Source organism: Apodemus sylvaticus, chromosome 7, assembly GCF_947179515.1.
Source record: "Apodemus sylvaticus chromosome 7, mApoSyl1.1, whole genome shotgun sequence".
Taxonomy (NCBI): Eukaryota; Metazoa; Chordata; class Mammalia; order Rodentia; family Muridae; genus Apodemus; species Apodemus sylvaticus.
This window is the reverse complement of record NC_067478.1, coordinates 27,176,260-27,200,126: the sequence shown is the minus strand read 5'-3', so window position 1 is coordinate 27,200,126 and position 23,867 is coordinate 27,176,260. Positions and strand designations below refer to the sequence as shown.

Genomic DNA, 23,867 nt, shown 5'->3' with positions numbered 1-23,867 from the left:
TCACTTTCCAGTGTGTCATAAGCAAGGACATTCAAAGCCCCTGCTTAGCTGTGGCACTGTCACTAGTCACTACAAAACAGGTAATGGGGATCCCTTCAGAGCTCGGGGTTAATAATGACTGCCTAGATCCAAAGACATTGCTAAGCTTCTGGGTTCAGTAAATATTTGTTTTCTGTAATACTTCCAAGTGAGGATTTCACTTTGAGGTACCATAACATTTGGCTTCTCCACAGCACCCATTTACTAGAAGCATTTGATGTCTCTTACTCAGTTTTTTTTTGGTTGGTTGGTTGGTTGGTTGGTTTTGGTGGCTCTGACTGGCCCGGAATTCAATTCATTACATAGACCAGCTGACTTCAAACTCAGTTCTGCCTGCCTCTGCCTCCTGAGTGCTGGGATTAAATGAATCTGCCACCATGTTTGGTCCCTATTTTAATATCACAGTTTATGAGTCCTATGCAGGTAGGTTCCATGAAATATAAGCAAGGAAACAATTATATTGAATGAGTATTGTATGGAACAAAACCATGACCCACAAAGATGAAATAGCTGCAGAGAAGAATTAACAGTAAGTCATTTAAAAAGGAGACTTAATATAGGAATAAGCTATTTTAATCAAGCAAAACAAATTTATATTTATTATTTCTAAAAATAAAATTAGACCTTTCCAACCCTTAACATCTGCATTTAATCATGTTTCCTAGCCAAAATACAGATGCTAAAACAGCAAGTTACAATATCTCGTATGGCATAGAGCATGTTCACTGTTTACACGTCAATCCTACTTGGTCGGTATGTACTCGATGCAAACTTAAACCACTCATAACATTTACACAATCAACAAAAACAAAAAACCATAACCAGTTGTCTTAAAATGGCTCTTCTATAAATTGTATAGAATATACAGAATTACAAAGTCAAGTATTTTATCAAAATATACACCCCTCCCTGAAACTAACACAAGCTATTAACATTTTAAACGAATAATACAATTATAGAAAATATTTGCAAAATTATTTGTATGTATAAATATTCTGCCATATTTACTTTGGTCTAGAATTATCAGCATACAAGTCCACTTAAAAAATATCCACATATAAGGGCTGGGAGACATCAATACATATCATTATATTTGGAGTTAAATCAAAACAACTTAAATCCATAATTGTTTTATAATCATAACCGAGATAAAACAAATCAGTGGATCACAGGATTGCTTGTTATCTAGTTATTAACTCAAAAGTGATTTTCATAAGCCCTTTGTGACTATCTCAACAAAACACAAATGGTGTGGGTGTACATATATACAACGGACAAAACAAAGCTCGATTTGCTCGCAGTCCCCGTGTCCTCTAGTATATAACACTGTATGTAGGTAAAAGCAGGCGAACAAACGAGAAGTGCAGATACAAACTGGGGTTAACATCGAAGTGCTACAGTATCAAAGGTCACCTTGAATCATGTCCTTTTTTCCTGGGTGTTTGCATGTTTTCTTGCCTACCCCAGACCACACTAGACCTTCTTTGTGGAGACAACACAACATTTGGTGTGAGAAACTGGAGTCCTCGGATAACCTTCCAGCCTTGGCTTTCCACCTAGGAAATCCAGTGAACAGGAATGGCTGTGTGAACTTCCTGAATTTTGCCCATCCTGGTGCAGGAAGAGGCTGTGTTCTCCCTCCTTCTCCCTCCTTCCTATCCTGCAGGCTTAGCAGTAAGAATCCCTTGAGTTCCAGCTTTCCAGGGTCCTAGTTCACAGTAAAAATACTTGTAGGGCAAGCAGACTTCTGAGGGCAATGTTGACAGTCTGTGTTAATACAAAAATGACTTAGAATGGAAGTGGGGCTAATGCCTGCAAACATGGAGACAGAGCATCTTGGCCTGGTGGATGCTTCCGAGTCATGTCTGTAAGGGGCAGAATGTCCTTCCTCATTCTATCTCCCCGTCCCTCAAAAACAAAGCTGTTGTTAGAGGCAAAGAAGGTCACCAGGTCCTCTTGTCCTCATGGTATCAGTGTGGGAGGGGAGTCTTGTCCTTTTAACTACTGTGTACCTGTGGGCTGCATTATCTCCAAGAAGGTGTAAAATTGAGGAATTAGGCTTTCTGCCGTTTCCGAGTGCCTGAGACTTGATTACCACAGAGGTGTCTTGCCCTCAACCTCCTGCATGCTGCTTCAGTGGAAAGGGAAGTATCAGGATTATTTGACCCCTTAAGTCTGGGTGTGGTAGCCCCCAACATCCATGGCCTTGGGATGACTGGAAGACTGCAGAGAGTTCTGAAGAATCTGACCATTCTTCATTCTCTGAGGTGAGGCCACTGTAGAGGATTATACAGCATAGGTAATCTCAGGTAAGTTTGGGAAGGCTTTCCCCATAGATAAGGCATGACCTATGTTCTGTGTGACTTGAGTGGACCAGTTCTAGGAACAGCTTGGCCATACTTGAAGAGGACAGCACAGCATTCCCCCGAGAATGACACGCATGCTTGTCAGTCAGATTCCAAATGCTCTGCTGGTGTTATAGCAGTCCTTGCTCTCCGAGGCCTACTGCCCATTATAATTCTCTACAAGGGACATACAGACAGCTAAATATTACAGTGATCCATATATGGATTTTACAAGGTTTAGGTTGCAGAAAAGTATTTCTAGATGACATGTGAATGTCCTACTTTAGGTTATCCATTACATATTTTCAGTTATATTGTTAAGTATTTTGTAAATACCCATTAATTTACCAAAGATTAATAGTGCAGAAACTCAGTGGCAATAAATACTGTCAGAGCTCGCTTAGCATGTCTCACAGACGCTCTCGTCAGGATCCTGACCCTTGCTCTCTCCAGTGACTAACAACAGTTCAGCAGACCTCATTAGTTAGTGCTCATGAGAAAGGTCTAAATTAGGCTAAATTCGGGTTCAAAATCCCACAGCTAAGAACTTCATTAGCCTTCACAAAATACTGGGGTTGTTAGAGGATTCAGCTATTTTGTTTTTATGCATTCTGTGTGATGTGAATGATAAAACCCAAAATAGATTGTTAGGATCCTTTTTTTTTGGAGTTTACACAAGTGAAAATTAACACCCCCATCCTTTGTGACTATTATGTGAACAAACTTAGCTTAAAAAACTAAAAAATAAAAAAATAAAAAAAATCACAAACATTTGCGAAGACTAACTGTTGTCAGTCAAAGGACATTTTCAGCAAAGGTTTTTATGTCATCCTTTTGGTCGCTGTCTTCCGAATCAGTGCAAAGTTGACTCTCCATGAGATCATGGCACATGTCATCTGTTTCCTCTTGCTTAGTTAAGGTCTTGAATAAGTGTTTCTTTTGGTGCATTCTGAGGGCAGCAGCTGTTTTGCATATTTTGGGGCACTGGAAGCAAGCAAAGCCTTTCCCATCATGCTCTCGAACATGCCTCCGCTCGTGGTTCCTTTTTGTGGAGAGATACAAGAAACCCTGAAAGCAGAACTGGCAGTGGTAGCGCTTCTCCCCAGTGTGGATCCTTTCGTGGATCTTGAGGGTCTCGTTCAGTGTGAACGCCTTGCTACAGTACTGGCAGACGAACTCCTTCACGCCCAGGTGAATGCGCTCGTGCTTCTGCAGGTTCCCCTGCACCGAGAAGCACCGCCCACAGGTCTTGCACTGGTACGGCTTCTCTCCAGTGTGGCATCTCATGTGCATCTTGAGCGTGGAGGAGCTCTGGAACTGCTTTGCACAGAGCTCGCAGATGTAAGGCTTCAGCGTGAGATGCTGGTGGGGCTTGCCTTCCGCTCCCGCCGCTGACGCTCTGTCGCCGCCATCACAGAGCTCGCACTGCAACGTGGGCATCTCTTTATTCTCATCTCCTTCGAAGGCCTCATCCGGAGGTAGTTTCCCTTCTGCACGATCCAGCTCGGCTGGGTATCTGCGCCGACGGACGGGGCTTCTGCTCCTCCGCTCCTTCCTCCACTTGACTTTCCTCATTTTTCTCAACTGTTTGGATTTCTTCTTGGGCTTGTAGTTATAGTATGGGCGCCACGGCTTATCAGTAGAGTCCTGGTCACTCACTTCATCAAATGCCTCACTCATATCTACGCACTCAGCCTGGCAAAGCCCAAGAGGGCTGTCTCCATGGGTTTCTGGGTCACTCTCCCGAGGCAACGTCTCCTCCTGAATTTGATACTTAGGTTTTCTCCCTCTTTTGTAAAACAGCTTAGACCCAAGAATATGCCTTTTCACGATGGCTTCGTTCCCAATTTTCACTGTTATTTGGCAAAGGGGTGCGACATTACTATTTGTGGAGGTACCGGGCAGAGCAGGTTTTGCGATATAAGTTTCAATCTTACTGGTTTCTTCGGCGACGTCTGTGGTTTTGCCTGAAGACCCTCCGTGATCAGCAACATATTTTGCCTCCTCTGTTATTTCTCCTCTATTACATGGAACAGCTTTCTTTCTCTCCTTAATGCTTTTGGGTCTGCTTGCAAGCTTACTGGCTTTATCTGCCTCAGGCTTGCTGTCCTTGATCGGGGATGGACTGACCACTGGCTGTGAAGGGGACTTGGGGTTGCTGTTGGTCAGGCTAGCAATGGTGTTGCTGTGCTTGATCACCGAGGAGAACTGGCTGCTGTGCACAATGACAGAGGGCACTGAGCCGCCGTAGCTGATCACAGAGGCCGGGTGTTCGCTGCCATTGCCCACAGATGAGACACACACGGGCTCTGCCTGTAGAGTGGCGCTGACAGTGCTTCCAGCAGAAGAAACTGACACCTCAGTTGAATCGAAGTTAGCAACAAGATTGGTTTTCACTGCCTGCTTCCTCCATTTGATGCCTTCTGCATTTTTTACTTTGGCAGAAGTGGGTGTGCCCTGCCGTGAAGGTGTTTCCATTAGGATAGCAGGACTGCTGGTCAGTGTGTTTCTGCCATCTTGGAAGTCCAGTGTGGGCATTTCAGAGCTTTGCAGATGTGGCACAATGAATGGATCGGGGGCAGATTCTGCCCTTTGACTGTTTCCTTGAATGCTTACGTAGGAAGAACTCCGGTAGCTCTTATAAGGAGCTCTCTTGCATCTCATGGGCAAGAGCCTGTAAAGTTTGTATGGATAGACAGTGGGCTTCAAGCCTCCATTTGCTGTCTTTTTATTGATAGAGAGTCTGTGATCTATGGCATGAAAAGATTTCTGATGGTTTTTTAGTATGTAGTAGGTCATAAAAGTTTCAAGACAGAAAATACACTGGTACCGCCTCTCTCCGGTGTGCCAGATTTCATGTCGTGTCCTGTACTCAGCCAGTGCAAAGACCTTGTTGCAGTAATGGCAGGGGTATGTTCTTCTCCACGAGTGAACATTTGCATGCCTTCGGAGGCTGGACAGAGTCACGTAGCTACGTTTGCACACGGTGCAGCTGTAGAGCATCTGCCCGTTTACAAATTTCACTATGTGGTCCGTGTCTGACAAGGCACTCCCAGCGCTGGAGAGTTCACCAATCCTATTTTCTGGTAATAATGATTCTGGGCTTGTGAATGAACTTCCATCTTGCCCAATAGTGGGGTAGTTTTCTAAAAATGGTTGGTTTCCTCCTGGGATGGGCACGTGGCTAGACCTCATGCAGATCTGCTCGTGCCGGTCCAGCCTGTTGACGGTGGTGAACTGCTTGTTGCAGTACTTGCATACAAGCGGCTCCTGGGCCGGCTTGTGGAGCTGCATGTGGGCACTGAGCAGCGTACTGCTGTCAAAAGATTTGGAACAACAGCTGCAATTATAAATGAGAGGCGGGACCTCTGCTGCTGGCGGACCAGGAGGATCAGAGGGTTGGTTTTCATCTTCCCTGGGAAAATGGATATCTCCTTCATTGCTGGGAGGTTCTGAGTATGACAGAGTTGGAGCTGGCTGCGGGCTTCTTTCTTCATTCACCACTGGGCAGGTGACTAGAGGGAGTGGCATAATCTCTGTGGTTGAGTCAGAATCCTGGGTTTGGGTCTTTGGCTTTCGGCATGGCTTTGCTTTTGTGGCAAGAGCTTCACCATTGTCTTTTCCTGTTTTACCAGATGAACTGCTGTCATTTTCCCTCAGAGGCTGACCCCTATAGGCCTCGGTGATGGAAGAAACGGCATACGAGTGCTCAGCAAGCGTGCGGACAGGCCCCGCCTCATGGCAGACACCGGTTCTCTCCTGGCAAAGGCTGGCTGTTCTCATGGAATCGGACACTTTTTTGAAGCTTGCTCTCAAGTCCAGGGGAGAAAACATGTTATTACTGTTGTCCGTTTCAATGATGGAAAATGCGTTTGTGATCCTCGGCCCATTAGTGACAGCTGGTTCTTCGTGCCTTTTTTCATTTTTTTCTTCTTTAACCACACCCTTTTCAGTAATGCAGACTACGTAAGGACCCGGGGAATTTGAGAAGTTGCGGTCACTAAGGTCTTCTAAGAATGATATTCCCAGCTTTTTCCCTGCAGCTGCAAGATCAGTGACAGTTTCTTGTCTCTTGACCACAACGGTGGAGCTGTAGATATAATTAAGTATCTCTGTAAACACTTCGGCTTTCAGATCATCCAGCTCCAACACGTGACTAGAAATGCAGATCGTATGGCTCCAAAAGATGTTTTTGAAATAAAGGCTTGAGGCAGCCAGGACATTGCTGTGGGCTTTAAACTTGGTATCTTCCACGATGATGGTGACATCACACAAGATGCCCCGAATGCGCTGCTCATTTAAGATGGAGAGCACCGTGTCACTGTGAAAGTCGTCCTTGAAGTCCCTGGAGAGGGACATGACTGTCATCTGAAACAAGAAAGAAATGGTCAGGGGCCTCCCATAGGTGCCATGGTCATTTCTAGGCTGTGTGTTACTTCTGGGAAAACTGGGGGGGGGGGGTGTTTGTCTGTTTGTCTTACACGTAAGAACTCGGACATTTATCTCATCCTGTTGTTTTCCCTAAGACTTGGAAGTCAACAGAAGGCCAGTCTTCTTCTTTCCCCAGACTGTTTCTCATGCCATTGCAAGTAGCTGTAGTTGGAAATGCTCCCAGGATTCCTTCCCTTGCCTTCTGCAAAGTCTTGGCTATGTGTATGTCCAAATATGGGGAGGACACGTTTCTGCATGTCCAAGCAGAAAGGGTGTCCCCACCCGAGGCTGCTGCATGGAGACTCTAGAGCTGAGCGGCTTCACGGTCTTTTAGAAGCGTCCACGTTTCACCTGACTTCCCCCCCTTAACACAAGCTCTTACTATTTTCCCCCAACTAGCTTGCAGCTTGTTATCTAGACAAAGCTGGCCTTGAACTCAGAGATCCACCTACCTCTGTCTTCTTTCAAATGTTCTTCCCTGATATTCCATGACCTATGGATTAAAGCCAGGCTATCACATGTGCTAAGGGAGGCACATCCCAAGCCCTACTGGCCTCCTGGAACTAGTTTATATAGTTTATATAGGCTGGCATTGAGGTCACAGAGATCAGCCTGCCTCTGGAAGTCAACAGAAGGCCAGCTTTCTTCTTTCCCAGACTGTTTCTCAGGCCATTGCAAGTAGCGGTAGTTGGAACTCCTCCCAGGATTTCTTCCCCTGCCTTCTGCAAAGTCTTGGCTATGTGTATGTGTCCTTTACACTAGGTGTGAAGGCATTCGTCAACACACCTGGCTTCATTTGATGTATACGCATGTGTGTGCATGTGATTGCTTATGTATATGTGTGTGTGTGTGTGTGTGTGTGTGTATGTTGCTGAGGACTGAATCCCTAGCCTCTAAATGCTGGTCAAAGGCAACCTCAGTCTCTTCTATATGTTTTCAAAGATAACCTTGGTAATCTGACCCAAACATAATTCATAAAGCAGAAATAATTTGTTAAGTTATTTTTTTAAAGATTTATTTATTTATTAAGATACTTATTATATGTGAGTACACTGTAGCTGTTTTCAGACATACCAGAAGAGGTCATTAGATCTCATTACAGATGGTCGTAAGCCACCTTGTGGTTGCTGGGATTTGAACTCAGGACCTTTGGAAGGGCAGTCAGTGCTCTTAACCACTGAGCCATCTCTCCAGCCCCTATCAATTTATTTTTAAAAGCTTCCCATAAGTGACTGGTACCTTTATGTGAGGGTTATCTGCTTGGAGAAGCAGCAAGAGTGGAAGGAGTCATTCTGACATGTCCCTCTGAGGCACTTCTCTTCTGAGTAGCAATGTGTGTAACTGTCTGACCGCCAGGACACCCTGCCTCCCTTCCACACATGGCCTAGGAAGAAGCGGCCTACTCTTGATTTGATTCCCCCTTTATTATAACCAGACTAGACTAGAGTTTTTAAAACAAACCCTGTGGAATACTAAAGGCAAACAAAGAGATGACAAAACAGTAGGCCAGGCAAATATGTCTCTAAGTCTGTGACAACTGAGTCTCATCACAGCTTCTGAAGTTAGAACAACTGGAAGGCTCTTGGATGGCCTAAAAACGTCGTGCAGGTCGTGTGCACAAGTTACCCTCTTTAGATTGTTACTGTTGTGAAATGCGCAAGAAACAATGGTTCAAAGGGTTTAGTGGATTGTAGAAGAGAGGGTGGCAGTTCAGGGCAACTGACAGATGGAGGTAGGAGGAGGAGGGAAGAGAGAGAGGAGAGGGGGAAGGGGAGAGTGGGGGGAGGGGAAGCCTGGGCTAGCTAGCTTTCTTCTTCCCTGGCCTTTACTCTAGTTAAGCTCCCAGGCTGGCGCTGCCCACAGTCAGGTGCATCTTCCCTCTTATCCTTTCTGATGCATGCGGAGCCATGCTTTACAAATTTCCTCCACACATCTCATCCCAGTCAGGCTGACAATCAGGACTGACCACCTGTTCTTATACCACTGTGTGGGTGGTGGCAGCTGAATGATCTTGTCAGTCTAACATAGAGAGAATGGTTTGTCACAATAGCAGCAAAGGAAGCAGGATGTTCAGCAGCTCTGAAGGGGAGGAGGTCTGTATACTCTGACATTACAGATGCAAGCACTTCACAGCAACCTCTCCAGAGTTCTCCCAGAGAGTAACTGAACCCACAGGAGCCTCTGCACAGAGAATGCCCACGATAGATTTTGCAACAAAAAGTGTAAGTCAGAAAGAAGATAAGGTTCAATTTACGTATAATCACTAAAATGTTTTCTAAAAAGGGTTTCATGCAACAAGTTTGTAGGTCTCAGCAGTGTTACTGAGATAAAGAATCGTGAAGAGGCTGGGGGTGGGGACAGGGCTGGCTTAGCAGAGAGCCATGTTTGATTCTCAGCACCTACACGGCAGTGCACAACTGTCCTTAACTCCAGTTCTGGGGAATATGATGCCCTCTTCTGGCCTTTGTGGGCACTTGACACACATGTGGTAACACAGATATACATGTAGGCAAAGCATCCATACACAAAAAATAAAAAATATTTTAAAAGGCTAATAAAAACATTCTAGATATAAAGATTTAAGTGAGCCAATATTAAAACAATCTGTAGCTAGAGAACTGTCACTACTCCTGTGCGGTTCTCCTGAGTCTGTTCACTCTTATCGTGTGTGTGTGTGTGTGTGTGTGTGTGTGTGTGTGTTTTGATAGCTCACATGGATGGCAGGGGACACTTTTGCGGAGTTGTTTCTTCTCTTCATTCTTGTGTGTGTCCCAGGGATTGAACTCAGGTCGTCAGCCTTGCCTCACAATTGCCTTGATATCTGTTGAGCCATCGCATAAGCCCCAAGTTTGTCCAGACTAACTTTTAAAGCACTTTTTGCTGGGCAGTGCCTTTAACTCCAGTGCTCCAGAGATAGAGGCAGGTGGATCTCTCTGAGTTCAAGGCCAGCCTTGTCTACTGAGTGAATTCCAGGACAGCCAGGGCTACACAGAGAAACTGTCTTGAAAAACCAAATAAATAAATAAATAAATAAATAAATAAATAAAATCACCTTCTAAATATATAAATACATATATGTATATAGACAGGCATGTATGAATGCATGAATATATATGAACATTTAAATGAATATATGTTAAATGAATATAATATATATATTATATATTATACTTCTATTTTATAAGTACAGATATAGAAATAGGGTGAATTATTCAGCACTCAAAATAGGGCACTAGAGAAAAAAAAGAAGTGTTAATAACTATGTCAGGGAAATAGCATACATTGGGACCCAATCCCCAAAAGATGAAGTCACTCTATATTTACATACCTATGTAAACAGTATATATAGTTCTATAAACTTCAATATAAAAATTTTGCGTGTGTTAACATAAACTATACCTTATTTGAGTATGTCACAGGGACATTCTAGTTAATCAACATACTGGGGCTCTCCTGCTGGCTTATCTCCTGCCACACTGCAGGTCTACAGAACACATACACATACATGTAGCATAAGCACGGCCACCTAAGTTAGATACTTCCCATGACCAACATGACTTTGCAAGACCAGGTTCCTTGCTACACACTTGTAAATTTGTAATCCTAGCACTTAGGAGGCTAAGGCAAGAAGACCGTAAGTTCAAGACCAGCCTGGGGTACGTGGGGGAACCAGTTTAAAAACAGGTAAATCTAACAAGTAAGTAAATATAAGTAATAAAATTATTTTGCTATATTTTCTTTCAAAATTAACTACCTGTGTGTGTATGTTCATGTGTGTGTACAGATGCATATATTGGGGGGTTCTTGGCCTGTGTGTGCATGCCCACGTGGAGTAGAGGTCAGAGGTCAATCTCCGGCATTGTCCCTAAGGAGCCATCTATTTCGTGTTCTGAGGCAGCTCTCTCATTGGGACTTAGGACTCATTGTTTAGACCATGCCAGTTCCAAGGATATACCTCAGCGCTGGGACTGCAAGCATGCCCAACTTGCTTTATGGGTAATGGGGTCAAACTTGGGTCTCCATGTTTGTGGAGTAAACTTAACTGAGTGACCGATAGTCACAGCTTCAGAATTGTCTACTTTATAAAAAAGGAAACAAATTTCTTCTCATAGTAGCTTCAAATGGTCAGAGGCAGCAGTCTCCATGCCACTGCTCCCTCGTGGCCTTCCTGTCTTACCCATGTCCAATCAGCACATCTCCCCTTCATGGACCGCCTGCCTTTGTCATAAACTTTGGAAGACCTCTACTTCCTGTGTACATCTTGCTTTCTTCCTCTTAAGGTCTGCTCCTCCTCCAGTTTAGAGCTCTCCTTGGCAGTCTTTAGACACACCCACCTCAAGGAATAGCTCGTCTGAGCAGCCTCCGGCTTCTCGGATTTCTGGTTGTGTGTTCATGCCTTTGTCAGAGCATCTGAGACAGATATGTTTGTTCACAGATATATTTGTATCTTTCTTCATGAGTCCCTAAAGTGCAGGAACAATGTCGCCCAGCTTTGTCCTCTCTGTAGCTATAGCATGGGGCATGCTGGCTATGTTTATGATGAGCAGAGAGCAATTTGAACAAATGACTTACTATACACACTGTGCCAACAGAACCTCCCAAGGGAGAGCCTTAAAAATCAGACCAAAGAGCCCAATTCTACTCTACTGGGGGCATAATTAAGAGGAAAATAGAAATTAGTTCTTGCCAACTTTATTCCTTTAAGCCTGGCTGTAAAAGCATGTTTCAAGGGCCTCTGGGCTGCCTAAAACAATTTCCAGATTTGTGAGATTGAAACTACTTCGTGATGATATAGAGTGGTGTGTTGAAAAGCGTAGTCTGTGGCAAGGGATGACAGGTAGGTGCTGGTACCTCGGTAGACACCATGCCAGACATACCCAATGGAAGGAGTAAAAATAATCATTGTATTAACTTTTATTCTTAAGACGTGTGTGTGTGTGTGTGTGTGTGTGTAAGCATTCTGTGTGATAAATCAAAGTGGTATATGTAAAACACTTAAATAGTGTAGACTGCATGCTGGGGAGATGGCTCTGTGGTTAAGAGCCCTGACTGTTCTTCCAGAGGTCCTGAGTTCAATTCCCAGCAACCACATGGTGGTTGCTATATTGGGATCTGATGCCCTCTTCTGGTGTGTCTGAAGAGAAGTGTGCCCACATACATAAAATAAATAAATCTTAAAACCAAAATAACGCATGTGTTAAAAGGTACAAAAGATACTAGGAGACTTACATGTAAAGCAGGTTCAGAATCACTGTTGAAACCAACTTTTAAGAAATCATGATGCCAAATTTCAGTGTAATATTAAAGAATATCCACAGTTAACCAGAATGGCTTTTTTTTTTTTTTGCAGCTTTTTATTTGTGCAAAGATGAATTTCTTTTCTTTTCTTTTTTTTTCTTTTCTTTCTTTCTTTTTTTTTTTTTTTTTTTTTTTTTTTTTGGTTTTTCGAGACAGAGTTTCTCTGTGTAGCCTCGGCTGTCCTGGAACTCACTCTGTAGACCAGGCCTGTCTCTGCCTCCCAAGTGCTGGGATTAAAGGTGTGTGCCACTACTGCCCGGTGATGAATTTCTTTATATACCTCAACTAACATAACATGCTGTATTACAACTGGATGCAGGGATAGATGTGAAATCCAGTTGTCTTTCTATTAAGCTAAAATTGAAGATATCTGACAAAATATAATACCACGCTCCTCACTGGTTTTTTTTTCTTTACACAATCGTCTTTTTAAATGAAATGCTACTTTATTGTTTAATTAGGGTGACCATAGTCCTTTTGCATGAGTATTTAAATACTCATTTGAATTTTTGAATATGGTAAATAATGACAGACCTCAGATGAACAAAGCCTCTTTGAATCTTCAATGATAAATAAGTCTAGGGACTAAGACAGCTTACAACTGTAGCAGAATTTTCCCTGTCTGATTAATTTAAATATTAATACAACAAGAAGCCTGTGATTGGACGGGAAAAGGGAGGCAGAGCTAGGAGTTTGGGAGACAGAAGAGGAGGAAGGAAGATGGAGGGAGAAGAAGGCGATCCAGATTCCGCGTGGCTATAAATAGCCGCACACAACCATCTATAACTCTAGGTCCAGAGGATCTGGCACCTTTTTCTGGCCTCTGTGAGCACTAGTCATGCAAGCAGTGCCCTGACAAACATGCAGATAAAACACTCATACACATAAATAAAGAGAGGATAAATATATCCTAACACAAAAACTTTAAAGTTACTAAGCTAATCTTCAAGGCAACATTTATAATACTTTGAAATAATTTCTGCCTCCAGGAAATTATTTTACTAAAGAAAAAAAAATCACATGTATGCCTAAAAGAACCAAATACAAAATGACGGAAAGTAAGCTGCAAAGCGGGTTATGCCAGGCAGACTGGGGGGTGGGGGTGGGGACCAGGGGATGGAGATGGATGCGGAGCTGTTGTCCACCTTGACTGCTCTCCTTGGGTTTGAGTGTGGCTAAGAAGCTGGGGTGGAGGTTGGGGGAGGGGACCACACAGAGCTGTTCCTGACTGTTCCCAGTGAAAACCATTCTTTGATTGGCACGGCCACCATCTTTCTCTATACAATTTCCTATTTGCTTGCATCTTGTTTTCTAAGTTTCAAGAACTACTTTGGTCACAACAATCTTCCTGCTCACATGACTCTATCCACTCATTTATTTATGACCCAGGCCTCTCCGTGCTAAGGTGGGGATGTGCAGGTAGACAGGCAGGATGCTGCTCTTGGGCCTTTGTTCTCAGACTGAGTTTGGAACAGGGAAACACGTCTTAGTGATGATGCATCCCATTTCCACCTTAGATAACGCTTCCTTCCCTCTAACCAGTTAAAACAATTCTACCAAAATATACAGAGGTAAAGATGGTTAGAACTATAATTCCCACATAAACTATATGATTGACCAGGGCTTGCTATTTAAATCTGGCATTTGGTGTGTATGTGTGTGCGTGTGTGCACATGCGCGTGTCTATGGGTGCCTGTCTGTGCATATGAAGAGACCACCTTGGGTTGTTTTTTTTTTGTTGTTGTTGTTTGTTTTGTTTCTAAGAGCCAGGGTCTCTCACTGAACATGAAGGCTACCAGTCAGAGAGACAGTGAGTTCTCGACATTCCCATTTGTCCCCCAGGCACTACAGTTACAGGGTCTGTGTTACCTGAGTGTTGCGGACACAAACTCAGGTCCTCAAGCTTGCAAAATAAACATTTTATCCTGAGGCCATCTCCCCGACTCCTGAAGTCTGTTGCGTTTTATCGGTAAATCTCTAGGACATGACAGAGGGGAGGAAACAGCTCTTTCCAGGGGGAGGCTGCTCCCCAGAGCCAGTCTAGATCCCAGCTTCCTCAATCCTCCTATGAGAGGCCAAGTGAGCCTCCAGCAGCACGCCACAGCTTAGTTCCTGACATAAATAAAATAATAGGGTTGAACCGACAAACAATTTTCTCCTCTCTCTACTGCAAGTCGTGTTCTATAAAAAGAAACTTAGAAATCAACCCTAACTAAAAAAAGAATGCTCTATATGAGGATACTGACCTGGAATCCCGAGAAAGTCAAGCCCACATTCCACATCCAACTAGCGCAGGCCTATGGGAGAAGGAGCCACTGTGTGGGGCTGCGAGGCCCTCTGGAAATTTCCTGACAAAGGACGGTTTGCTGTAGGGAGCTGCCCCGCCATCCCACACATCCTCGCAGTGCATTTGCTCATAGTCATGGTGAGGTCTACGTCAGACCACACGTGATGGGGTGTTAGAAACACAAGCACCAGATCTCAAAAACAGATTACAAAACAGAAGCCCTTTATAGCACAAAGCTGTGTCTAGGAAGAGGGGCATCCCTTTGATTTTGTCTTCAAAATGGGGACTAGCAGGGACCTGGATGAGCTCTGCATGTCAGGCTGCCACACACTGAAAGCTACCAGATTCAAGACAACACAGAGTGTGACAAGGGAGGCTCGCTTTCTTACCTGAAACTCAAGAGTGACATCGTGAGCTACTGAACGCACTCCACATAGGGGTGGCTGGCTGAGGCAACCTCAGCCATTATGGTGTGTAGGTAAACAATGGGCCTCCAGACCTGTAGCTGCGTGCACAGACTGTAAGAACGGGTGCTACCACAGACAAGAATGATGCAAGGGGCTCAGCTAAACATTTTGCGTTGCTTGTTTGCAAAGATGAAAGGGGAACAGGTCCGTGGGTTCTTTCTCCCCCGTTAAAACGGAGCAGGGTTTAGGATGGCCTGCCCACCATGGGTTCATCTCAGGATCAAGCCTGCCCAGACACCTGCTGGCTTGAGAAACCTGGCAAACAGGCTCAGAGCCCGTCTCCTAAGCTCTCAGAGTGCTGTGTCCTCATTTCAACAAATTCCACCAGCTCTCAAGAGTCCCAAATGCTGAAAACACTTTCAATCTGAATACTGTTCCTTAGGACAGATTCCTGTTCTCTGAAACGTCTCACTGCAGGGACAAGCTGTCTGTTAAGATCGCTGGTTTCTAAAGGGCAAATACGGCTTTCCTGTGAGCTTAAAGGGCGGGCGGGCTGAGCAGAGGACAGCCCTTCTTTTCTCTCGTGAAAGCCACGCCTGGGACGGTCACAGGGAAGAGCCGTTGCATATTCTGGCTTCTGAACAAGAACGCACATTTAACTAGTGGCAAGGACAGGTTATCCTAAAATGGACAGACTACCAACTGCTGCTTAGCTCTTAATCTACTGCCACTGGTCCCCAACCTTCCCTGTGGACTCAACACAAGACATGAAATCACAGTTCATGCTGGTTCTTCCTGAAAGTTGGCAGAAGGGATGAAATCACACACACACACACACACACACACACACACACACAATCAAGGGCATCACTGAATGTATAGTAGGGGTCCTGTGACTGTCACACATAATCCCAGCAAGTATATCACTCAGCACAGGGTTCAACACAACCTAGTAAGTGAAGTACGTAGCACATAGTAGGGGTTCATCAAATGCTAGCAAACAGCTAGAGAACTAAACTGACTGTGGCCGACTGACTATGGGAGAGCTGCTCACACAGCTGACCTTTGATTAGAGTACAAATACAGAGAGACCTGGCCAAGCCACGCGGGAGGCCTTCAGAGGCCTTTCCCCATCCTGGGAGAAAAATCTAGGCTTCTCTGCCGTCTGCAGGGCACCGCGCTATCCAGTTATCCATGGGGCACCCCACCCTCTCCTGCCTCACTTGTTCCTTCCTGCTCCACACTTAGGCTCTGTTTGCTTCTCCACCTGCCAAGCTTCTTCTGGTCCTGGCACTTTAATGTTTCTTCTCTCAGGCCCTGCCCTGCCCAGGGATGGCCTCCTCTCATGCCTCAGGCTCTGAGTCCCGAGGCGCGTCTTCTATACGGCCCTATCTCATCTCCCCTCTGCTCTGCCCTGGACGTGACGTGTCTGCCATGGGCCCTCTCTGTATGGCGCTGGGCCCTCAGCTGGCAGCGCCTCACTGAAGGGGGGGCTGCCGGGGGGGGGGGGGCAAGCCCCACTTTGTTTCCTGATCCAAGGCATCCTGAGCACGTTAACTCTTCACGCCGTCCTCGAACACCCTTCCTCCCTTACATGGCTTCTTTGAGACATTTTGTCTAAAGCAACACAATTTGTACCAGAAAATAAATGTGTTTGTAAGTCAACACTACCCTCGCTGCCGCTGCCTTCACACCACTTTCTCAACCTACAGTTACCACACATATCCTGGTCCCGAGTTACCTGCAGGGTTCCACCCTCACCACATACGAATACGGTTTCCCTATACATCTTCGATAAAGCTTGACTTACGGATCAGGCACAGTTAGACATTTACAGTAACTAAAAGTTAACAATGAAACAGACTATAAAAAAAGTCGCTTCGTGCTCATGAGTCACTTCTAGACCTTTCCATTACATATAATCAGAGTGACCTTAGACAACCGAAACGGTGGAAAGTCAAACTGTAGATGAAGGGGGAACTGCTTCCTCTTCACTGTCTTCCCAGGAAGTGGAGTGAGCTGTGTGTGCCGCTCAGGTTTTGTGGAGTGAGAGAAGAGAAAAGCGTATGAAGCAAAGCTGCCTCAGCCTGATGAGAAATCCAACCTGCAATGCGTGGTGTGGAGGCACATGCCTGCAATCTCAACACTGGAGATGCTAAGAGAGAGATCGGGAGTTTAGGCAGCCTGGTTATATAAGTAACACGGCGACATAGGTTTGAGGCCAACCTGGGCTACACAGGAGACCTTGTCTTAGAATCAAGCAAAAATGAAAATGCGAATGGTCTCCTGCACTGTCATCTCCATCCGCCCCCGCGGCTTTCTGGTTCCACCACACACGGCGCAGTCCAACACCACACACTGCTTCCACTGACCACCCATCTGCTTGATAGAATTAAGCCCCACAGTGCAGCAAGTTTTAAGTGACATAATCTTATGCACCTGGAATAGGGTCTGACATGTGAAGGCCCTTGGAAAATATTTACCAAAAAACTAATTTTTTTTTACCAGAAATAGGTATATGTTTATAAATCAATACTACATAAAGATAGTTGTGAATTATAATTTTCATCTTATAAATTCTCCAAATCCACTTTGTTTGCTAAGATTTACTTACTTTTATTTATACATTTGTGTGTACCAGCGTGAGTTTATGTGCAAGACATATATGCAGTATCAGTGAGGTCCAGAGGGCGTTGGGTCTCCTGAACTGGAATCACAAGGGTTTGAGTACCATCTGATGTGTGTGCCACTCTCCAGTCCCCAAATCCACTCTGAATAACAAATATTATTTTTCTCAATACATTTTAGGTTGTGAAGCATTCTGCATATTAACTCATTGGATGCCTTCCATGATCCTGGGATTCTACCAGATAAAATGAAAAGATTACTATACACTGATAGGATTAAACGAATGCGCTGAGACACGGCTTGAGATATAGAAGCTGTATCATTGTCTTGCTCATAGGAGAGATGGAGAAACTGAGCCCATAGCAGTTGCTCATAGAACAAGGGATGTGGTTTCTGAAGGGGGATGGTACTCAGCCTGCTAGAAGGTTCTTATTCTATACACAAAAGGGCGCTGTGTCCAAACAGCAAATGTATCACACAAGATCACTGCTGACGAAGCCTACAGAGATGGACCCCCTACGGCTTTACGCAGAAGGGCGTCGTGACAGCCCGGCAGGGTCAGGATGAAAACTGCTGAGGAATCTGCTTTAGGGGCCCCCAAGTGGGGCGGTGGAGGATAAGGGCCAGGGTTACCCTCACAGCAGTCTTCAGGACAATCCGGGCATTGCCAGACAACGGGTCTTGATGATGATGGGTCTTGGGCTGAGGAGCCCCCTAAGTAGTCCAGGTGTTTACAGCAGCTGTACCATAGGCATTTTCCAGGTATAGCCTGGTATGTAATCAGTCAGTGTTCACCCCACAGCCCCTAAAACAGCCACATAGCCCAGATTTGCTGGCCTGAAGGAAGGTGAGCTTTGGTGCTTCTCCTAACAAGAACAAGAGTGCAGACTGACCCTTTCATTACAGGCCAGTGAAGTGGAGGATTGTGAGGTGGAGAGAGATCCTGCAGGAGGAGACCAGCTGGGGGTGAAAGTCACTACTCTAGGACAACAGAGAGAACCTAGAAGAGTCTAGAAGAGTCCGCTCATAGGATACGGCTGTACCGAAGGAGGATTTAGGATGAGGCAGGCTGGCACTGTGGGACTCTGACCTTGGTGTAAGGTCATCTGGGATTTGCCATGACTTCAAACTCTTGGTACTGCAGCTTCTCCGGTGGCCAAACGGCACTGGTAGCAGAACATGGGGGTTGCTCATGTTTCTTCTAGGCTGATGCAAACGGGCATTAGCAGCTTAACAAGAGCCTTTTAAGGTAACTACTCGTTAGCTGGTAGGAAGGAGGCCAAATGACACAACCGCTTACATGACCAGCGCATTTCTGTGACATGCATTCCCCCTCTTCCATGAGAGGCTCATGCAAACCTGGCTAAGGATTTAAGAATAAACACTCATTATACCGATATGTTTTGGGCTTCTAGACTTATTTCAGATAAAAGCAGTCTCTCCCTTTCCCCCACACTGCGTCTCATTACCTTAACTACCTACTTTTATAGTCTCCACAGACCATCTCTGCTTCTCTGTCTTCACGCAGGAGGGATTTTTAAGAGTGCAGTCCTGGGACATCCTAGCTAGTTCTTGCTTAAATCTAGGAACCTAAGACCTTAGCCATTTGGTTGCAATTTAGATTACAATATATATAGTATGTATATTGTATACAGTATATCTATAGTATATATATTATATTCTGTATATATAGTATATATTACTCTATTAATACTTAAATATGTACTATATATTAATATAGTTTATATATTAGTTTAAGAATTATTAGATTTAGTAGCTTGCAGTTTGCCCAGTTAAAAAAATTTAGCTTCAGTTTGAGGTTTAGCACAGTTCTGCACTTTGTTGTAGATTATGCTTCAAACTGCCATCAAATTGTCTGATCAAAACCATCGACAAGTGTTGGGGTTGAGCAGTAATTCCAAGTCTTCCTGCTGGGCTGGACCAGCCTTTCTCTGAAGTGATTATATTTCTCCCCTGAAGGCTAAGTTGGCCCCTGCCGTCTGTAGCACCTGGGCTCTGCTCTAGTTCTGCTAACTTACTTGCTGTATGACAAGGCCACTAATATAGTTCTGTAATTCCTCAGGCAAAGCTCTTCCCTGGTGCACGCTTTGTCAGGGCTGTGACTTGGGTTGGTTTGCAGATGATGACCAAAGCCCACTTCCGGTTCATAGGGCAACACCTACAAGATGATGTAACATACCTAAAGAAACACTCTAGACTCCTTACCAGCTGGCAAGTCCACTCCCACCAAAAGGTCTCTCAAAACAAGAAGGGTAAATTTGAAAAAAAATTGCTTTAACAAGACAGAACAGTTTTACTTGGACACTCAAAGGCACAGGAGAAGCCCACACAGGAGCTCCTTCTTCAGCTGCCACAGATTCCAGAGCTGGTTCCGAGGCTGTCCCATTCTGTGTGGAACCTTCATCCAGAGAAGCCTTTACCCCAAGGGACCCCCAACTGCAGCCCCGGTCCCACTTCACCCCAAGGGATCCTCAAGTGTGGCTCCTGTCCCACCACGGCCTTTTGAAGTCTTTCCTTTCCTGACTGGAATCTAGTTCCTTCAGCCATTCCTTTGTAAAGAGAATGTTACAGAGGGGCCGAGGGAAACAGGTCTCCAGAGTTCTGGTTCACAGGCCTTCGGGCACCAGGCGCCATAAACCGCTGTGCAGGACTGTACCCTCTGACCTTTGTACCCTCTGACCTTGGAAACTGCCTTATGTCACTAAGCCTGCTTCAGCCTGTGAAAGGGAGCTCAGGCTGCTTCCGGAGTGCTGGATCAGACAGGAGCTAAGCATGCAGCGGGAGCAGTCAGGAACTGCAAGCAGCGGTGTCTGCTATATTTCGATTATGTGTTTTTGAGGAAAGCACAGAGGCTTCTTTCTTTGCTTTCTGCCATCTCCAATTTCCAAACATCCAGGACTAATATTTAGTCAAAACTCAAAATTTCCTGTTTACTCTTACCCTGTTTGGATGTGTTCGTTTGGTCTGTTCCCCCTCCACCTGCTGACATGTTGAAAGCACTAACCGTATCTTAAAAGACAGCGACGGACTGCTTAGATGCGCTACACTGCTTCCTGGATGGTGCCAACAGGCATGAAGGGAAATGTTCTTGCATGCAACCCAAATCATCTCTGCAAGTCAGTGCTGTGCATCTGTGACTCCTTAAGACACATTTTTCCATCTTTCAAAATAGGAATGATAAAGCCTCAGTCTCCTTTCGAAGGAGGGTGGGTGGGTGAAAATACAGGGACAGTGTGCGACTCTGGACCCCAGCGCAGGAATCAAGACATGAAGAGCGTGAGCTAAGTGAGTTCTTGACTTCAGATCCAGAAAGCTTCAGAGCTGCAGGACCAACCTCAGAAGGAGAGAACAGGGTCTCACGGTTCCTGGAGCTGGTGACCCGTGGCTTGGGCTGCTTTGTTTAGCAGACTGAGTGCAAAACCACAACGCACAACGTGCTCTGCACTCACTGTCTCAACAAGTGCGGGATTCATTTCCTTTTACCTCCTTCTCTCAAACCCGATCCCAGCATCTTGGGGTCCCAGCATCCTTGCGCTCTGCCTAGCTATGGAATCCAGACAGCCTGTGATAGTTTCAGCTCCCTTATCTGCTTCCCAGGCAGAATACCTCCTTCCCCATCCGGACTCCTTCCAAAGGCAGTTTTGTGGATTCAAACCCAGAGCAAAGGCAAGAGCACCCGCTGTATCCACTTACAAACACTCTCACCCACACCAAACTCACTTTCCTTCACACAATGTCCGTGCAGCTGTGGAGTGATATTTCCACTCCGAAAAGAGACGCTGAGGTTCAGGAGAGTTAGGCCGGAGTCCTAGCACCACATAGCTATATAGCAAGGATGGGATTCTAATCTTGGTTGTGTGGCTCTTGTTTTCAAAAATATTTGTGTGTGTGTGTGTGTGATCTCAGTGTTAGTAAACATTGGACCGCCGTCTCCTTCTGACTGGCATGTCTGATTTCTGGACGTTTCGGTTTCTGCTGGCCAGTGTGTATGTCATCCCATGCCTCAGAGCAGGTGGCCATTTCCTTATTCTGCTTTGCTTCTTCATCACCTGATCACGGCATTTTGTTTGACATGTTCTGTAAGATGACAGCAATGCCCAAGACGATTATAGTAATTATGCTAAAAATAGATCTTGGCAGGAAAATGTTCCGTCAATGGTATGACATATTACTGGTTATGCATTTTAAATACATTCCCTAAAATTACGTATTTTTTAATTTTACTAACAAGTGTCTGAGGCAATACTGACTCAAACAGAATTATTTCCTCCTCTTGGCCTTTTGGACTCCTTCATTTCTTCACTCTGCTCCTCCTGGAGGTGCTGTCTCATGGAACAGATAATTTAGGCTTAGATCTATCAAAGCTATTTTACTTAGGGTTCTTGACCGCTTTAACCTCCTTTCTAGCCCACCGACCAAAGGTGTAAGAGAAAGATGGTTACTAGGACAAGGCTGTTGTGGACCTGTTTAGATTTCAGCCTTTGTTGCCAGGATACCAGCAGTCTAGCTCAATAGCAAACACCAAGCACAAATCAGTAGCGGTGGCATAATCTAGCAAAAACTGCAAGGCTCCGCCAGCCTGAGCCTATAGAAGAGACCAGAATCAGCTGGAATACCATGAGAAATTCTTTGGTTCTCTCTATGGAGTGAAGATCAGCGAAGTGTTGCATGACCAACAAAGACCAGCGGAGCGTTGCAGTGTCACAAAGCAAGAGTGGCCATTTGCTGTCTGTGGGATTCTGCTTGCCCTCCTTCCAAACATCACACTCCCTCTCAAGTGTCTACTCCAGCAAAACACGTGCCCTCTCACGTGTCTGTTTCAGCAAAACATCAATGTGCCCTCTCACAAGACAGCTTCCACAAAAACATCATATGACACAACTGAATTTCCAAAGAAACCAGAAGTTTCCACTTCATAAAGGGGCTAGAAGAAACTCCTCTATCTGGTGTCCCGGCCTGAGGAAGAGGGAGCCTGAAGTTTAGTTTCGGGAAAGTCAGGGGAAACGGAAGGAGCAGAATCCTGGGGACGCAGGAGGGGACACAACAGTCAACTCCAGGCAGAGAACTAAGCAGCCCAGAGCCAGGAAATGGAGTGACGCATCCAGGGGAGAGACAGATAGGCTGCTTCCCAGGGCCTGATGGGAGATGCAGAGGGAGAGAATGACAGGAGTGACACCGTCATGAGGACCTGGACCTCTCCCCTAGTCCCAGTATTCTTGGCCTTAACTACAGAGTGGAAAGAAGAGAAAGACTTCAAAGTCATCTGGGCGGGAGCATCTCCTCATGAGACATTAAAGGAGGTCGACCAGCCATTAACAGGATAAAGAAGCCTGGGTCCCTCTAAGCAGCCTTGGAAGGCAGGTGGCTCTTGGTCGCCGGAGGGAGGCTACAGTGCACTGACGTGGGGTGGGGGCTGCAAATGTGATCATGGATTGCTGTCCAACTGCATGAAAACAACAGGCCCAAAGGACCCTGAGAGGAACAGGCAAGCTACCAGAAGCACCAATAGGGAGGGAACCTTATTAAATGCTTTGTTTCTAGCTGTGACCCTGAACTGAAGAGCCTGGGGTAAATCTGAGTTTAACAAGTGCCAAGGAGTTTTCAGATCAAAGGTGGTTGGGGCATTAAACTAGTTTCCTAAGGGTGCTGTAACAGGCCAACACACCTGACACAGATTTACTCCCTACAACACAGGGCAGCAGCCCAGCAGGGCGCTTACAGGTCCAGGTGCTCTCTGATCACCGACCATGTGCGGAGTCCTTCCTTGCTGCTTTTAGCTCTGGCTTGTGACTACAAGACCTCTCTTTTCTCGTTTTCCTTATGTGTATGTCTCTCTTCTGTGTGGCTGCCTGATCATCTAGGACCATCTCATTTCTAGTTCCATAATTAGGATAATCTACGAGATCATTTTCCTAAATGAGATCCCACTTGCAGGTTCTGGGTTGTAGGATCTCCTTTGGGAGGGGCATCATTCCGCCAGGTCAAACCATCACGGCCATAACTTACGGATGAATGGGAGAAGCCACAGGTGCAGAAGCTGCAAGCTGAGTTCCCAGCAGCTGACAGAGAATCCATTGCAGAGACCATTCATATACACAGCGGCCTTCCCAAGCACTCCCTGGTACTGGAGACTCGTTGGACTAAGACTCAGGGCAAAGGCCGCCTGAAAGTACTCCAGGCTGGGGGTGAGTGGAGGGGGGAAACACCCACAAGTTAATAGAGTTAAAATGGCTATGCCGCCTTCTAAACAGAGGGAAGCGCTTGTTTGAGAGGCTGAAAACTTAGTTCATTTTCTAAATTGGATTAATTTGATCAGATTTCCTCCCTAAAATATAGTGGCATGTTCTTCCCCCACCCTTGTAGTTGAAGTCTGGACAAACCACCATGGCAGAATGGGATTATTTCCAACTT

At 45.4% G+C, this 23,867-nt stretch overlaps 1 protein-coding gene across 8 annotated transcripts in view; it reads right to left on the bottom strand.

Moving 5' to 3' along the window:
• Nucleotides 1-607: 607 nt before the first annotated feature.
• The window catches only part of Zbtb38 (zinc finger and BTB domain containing 38), a 65,980-nt gene continuing 42,720 nt past the window's right edge, over nt 608-23,867 (bottom strand). For 7 of the 8 annotated variants that reach the window (XM_052187592.1, XM_052187593.1, XM_052187595.1 and 4 more), the window contains one exon: nt 608-6,752. In XM_052187592.1, the coding sequence (XP_052043552.1) occupies nt 3,180-6,752 (3,573 nt within the window). In that variant the 3' untranslated portion in view covers nt 608-3,179. Of the gene's footprint in view, nt 6,753-14,359; nt 14,526-23,867 lie in introns of those variants that run through there. The other variant, XM_052187587.1, reaches the window with a different exon arrangement.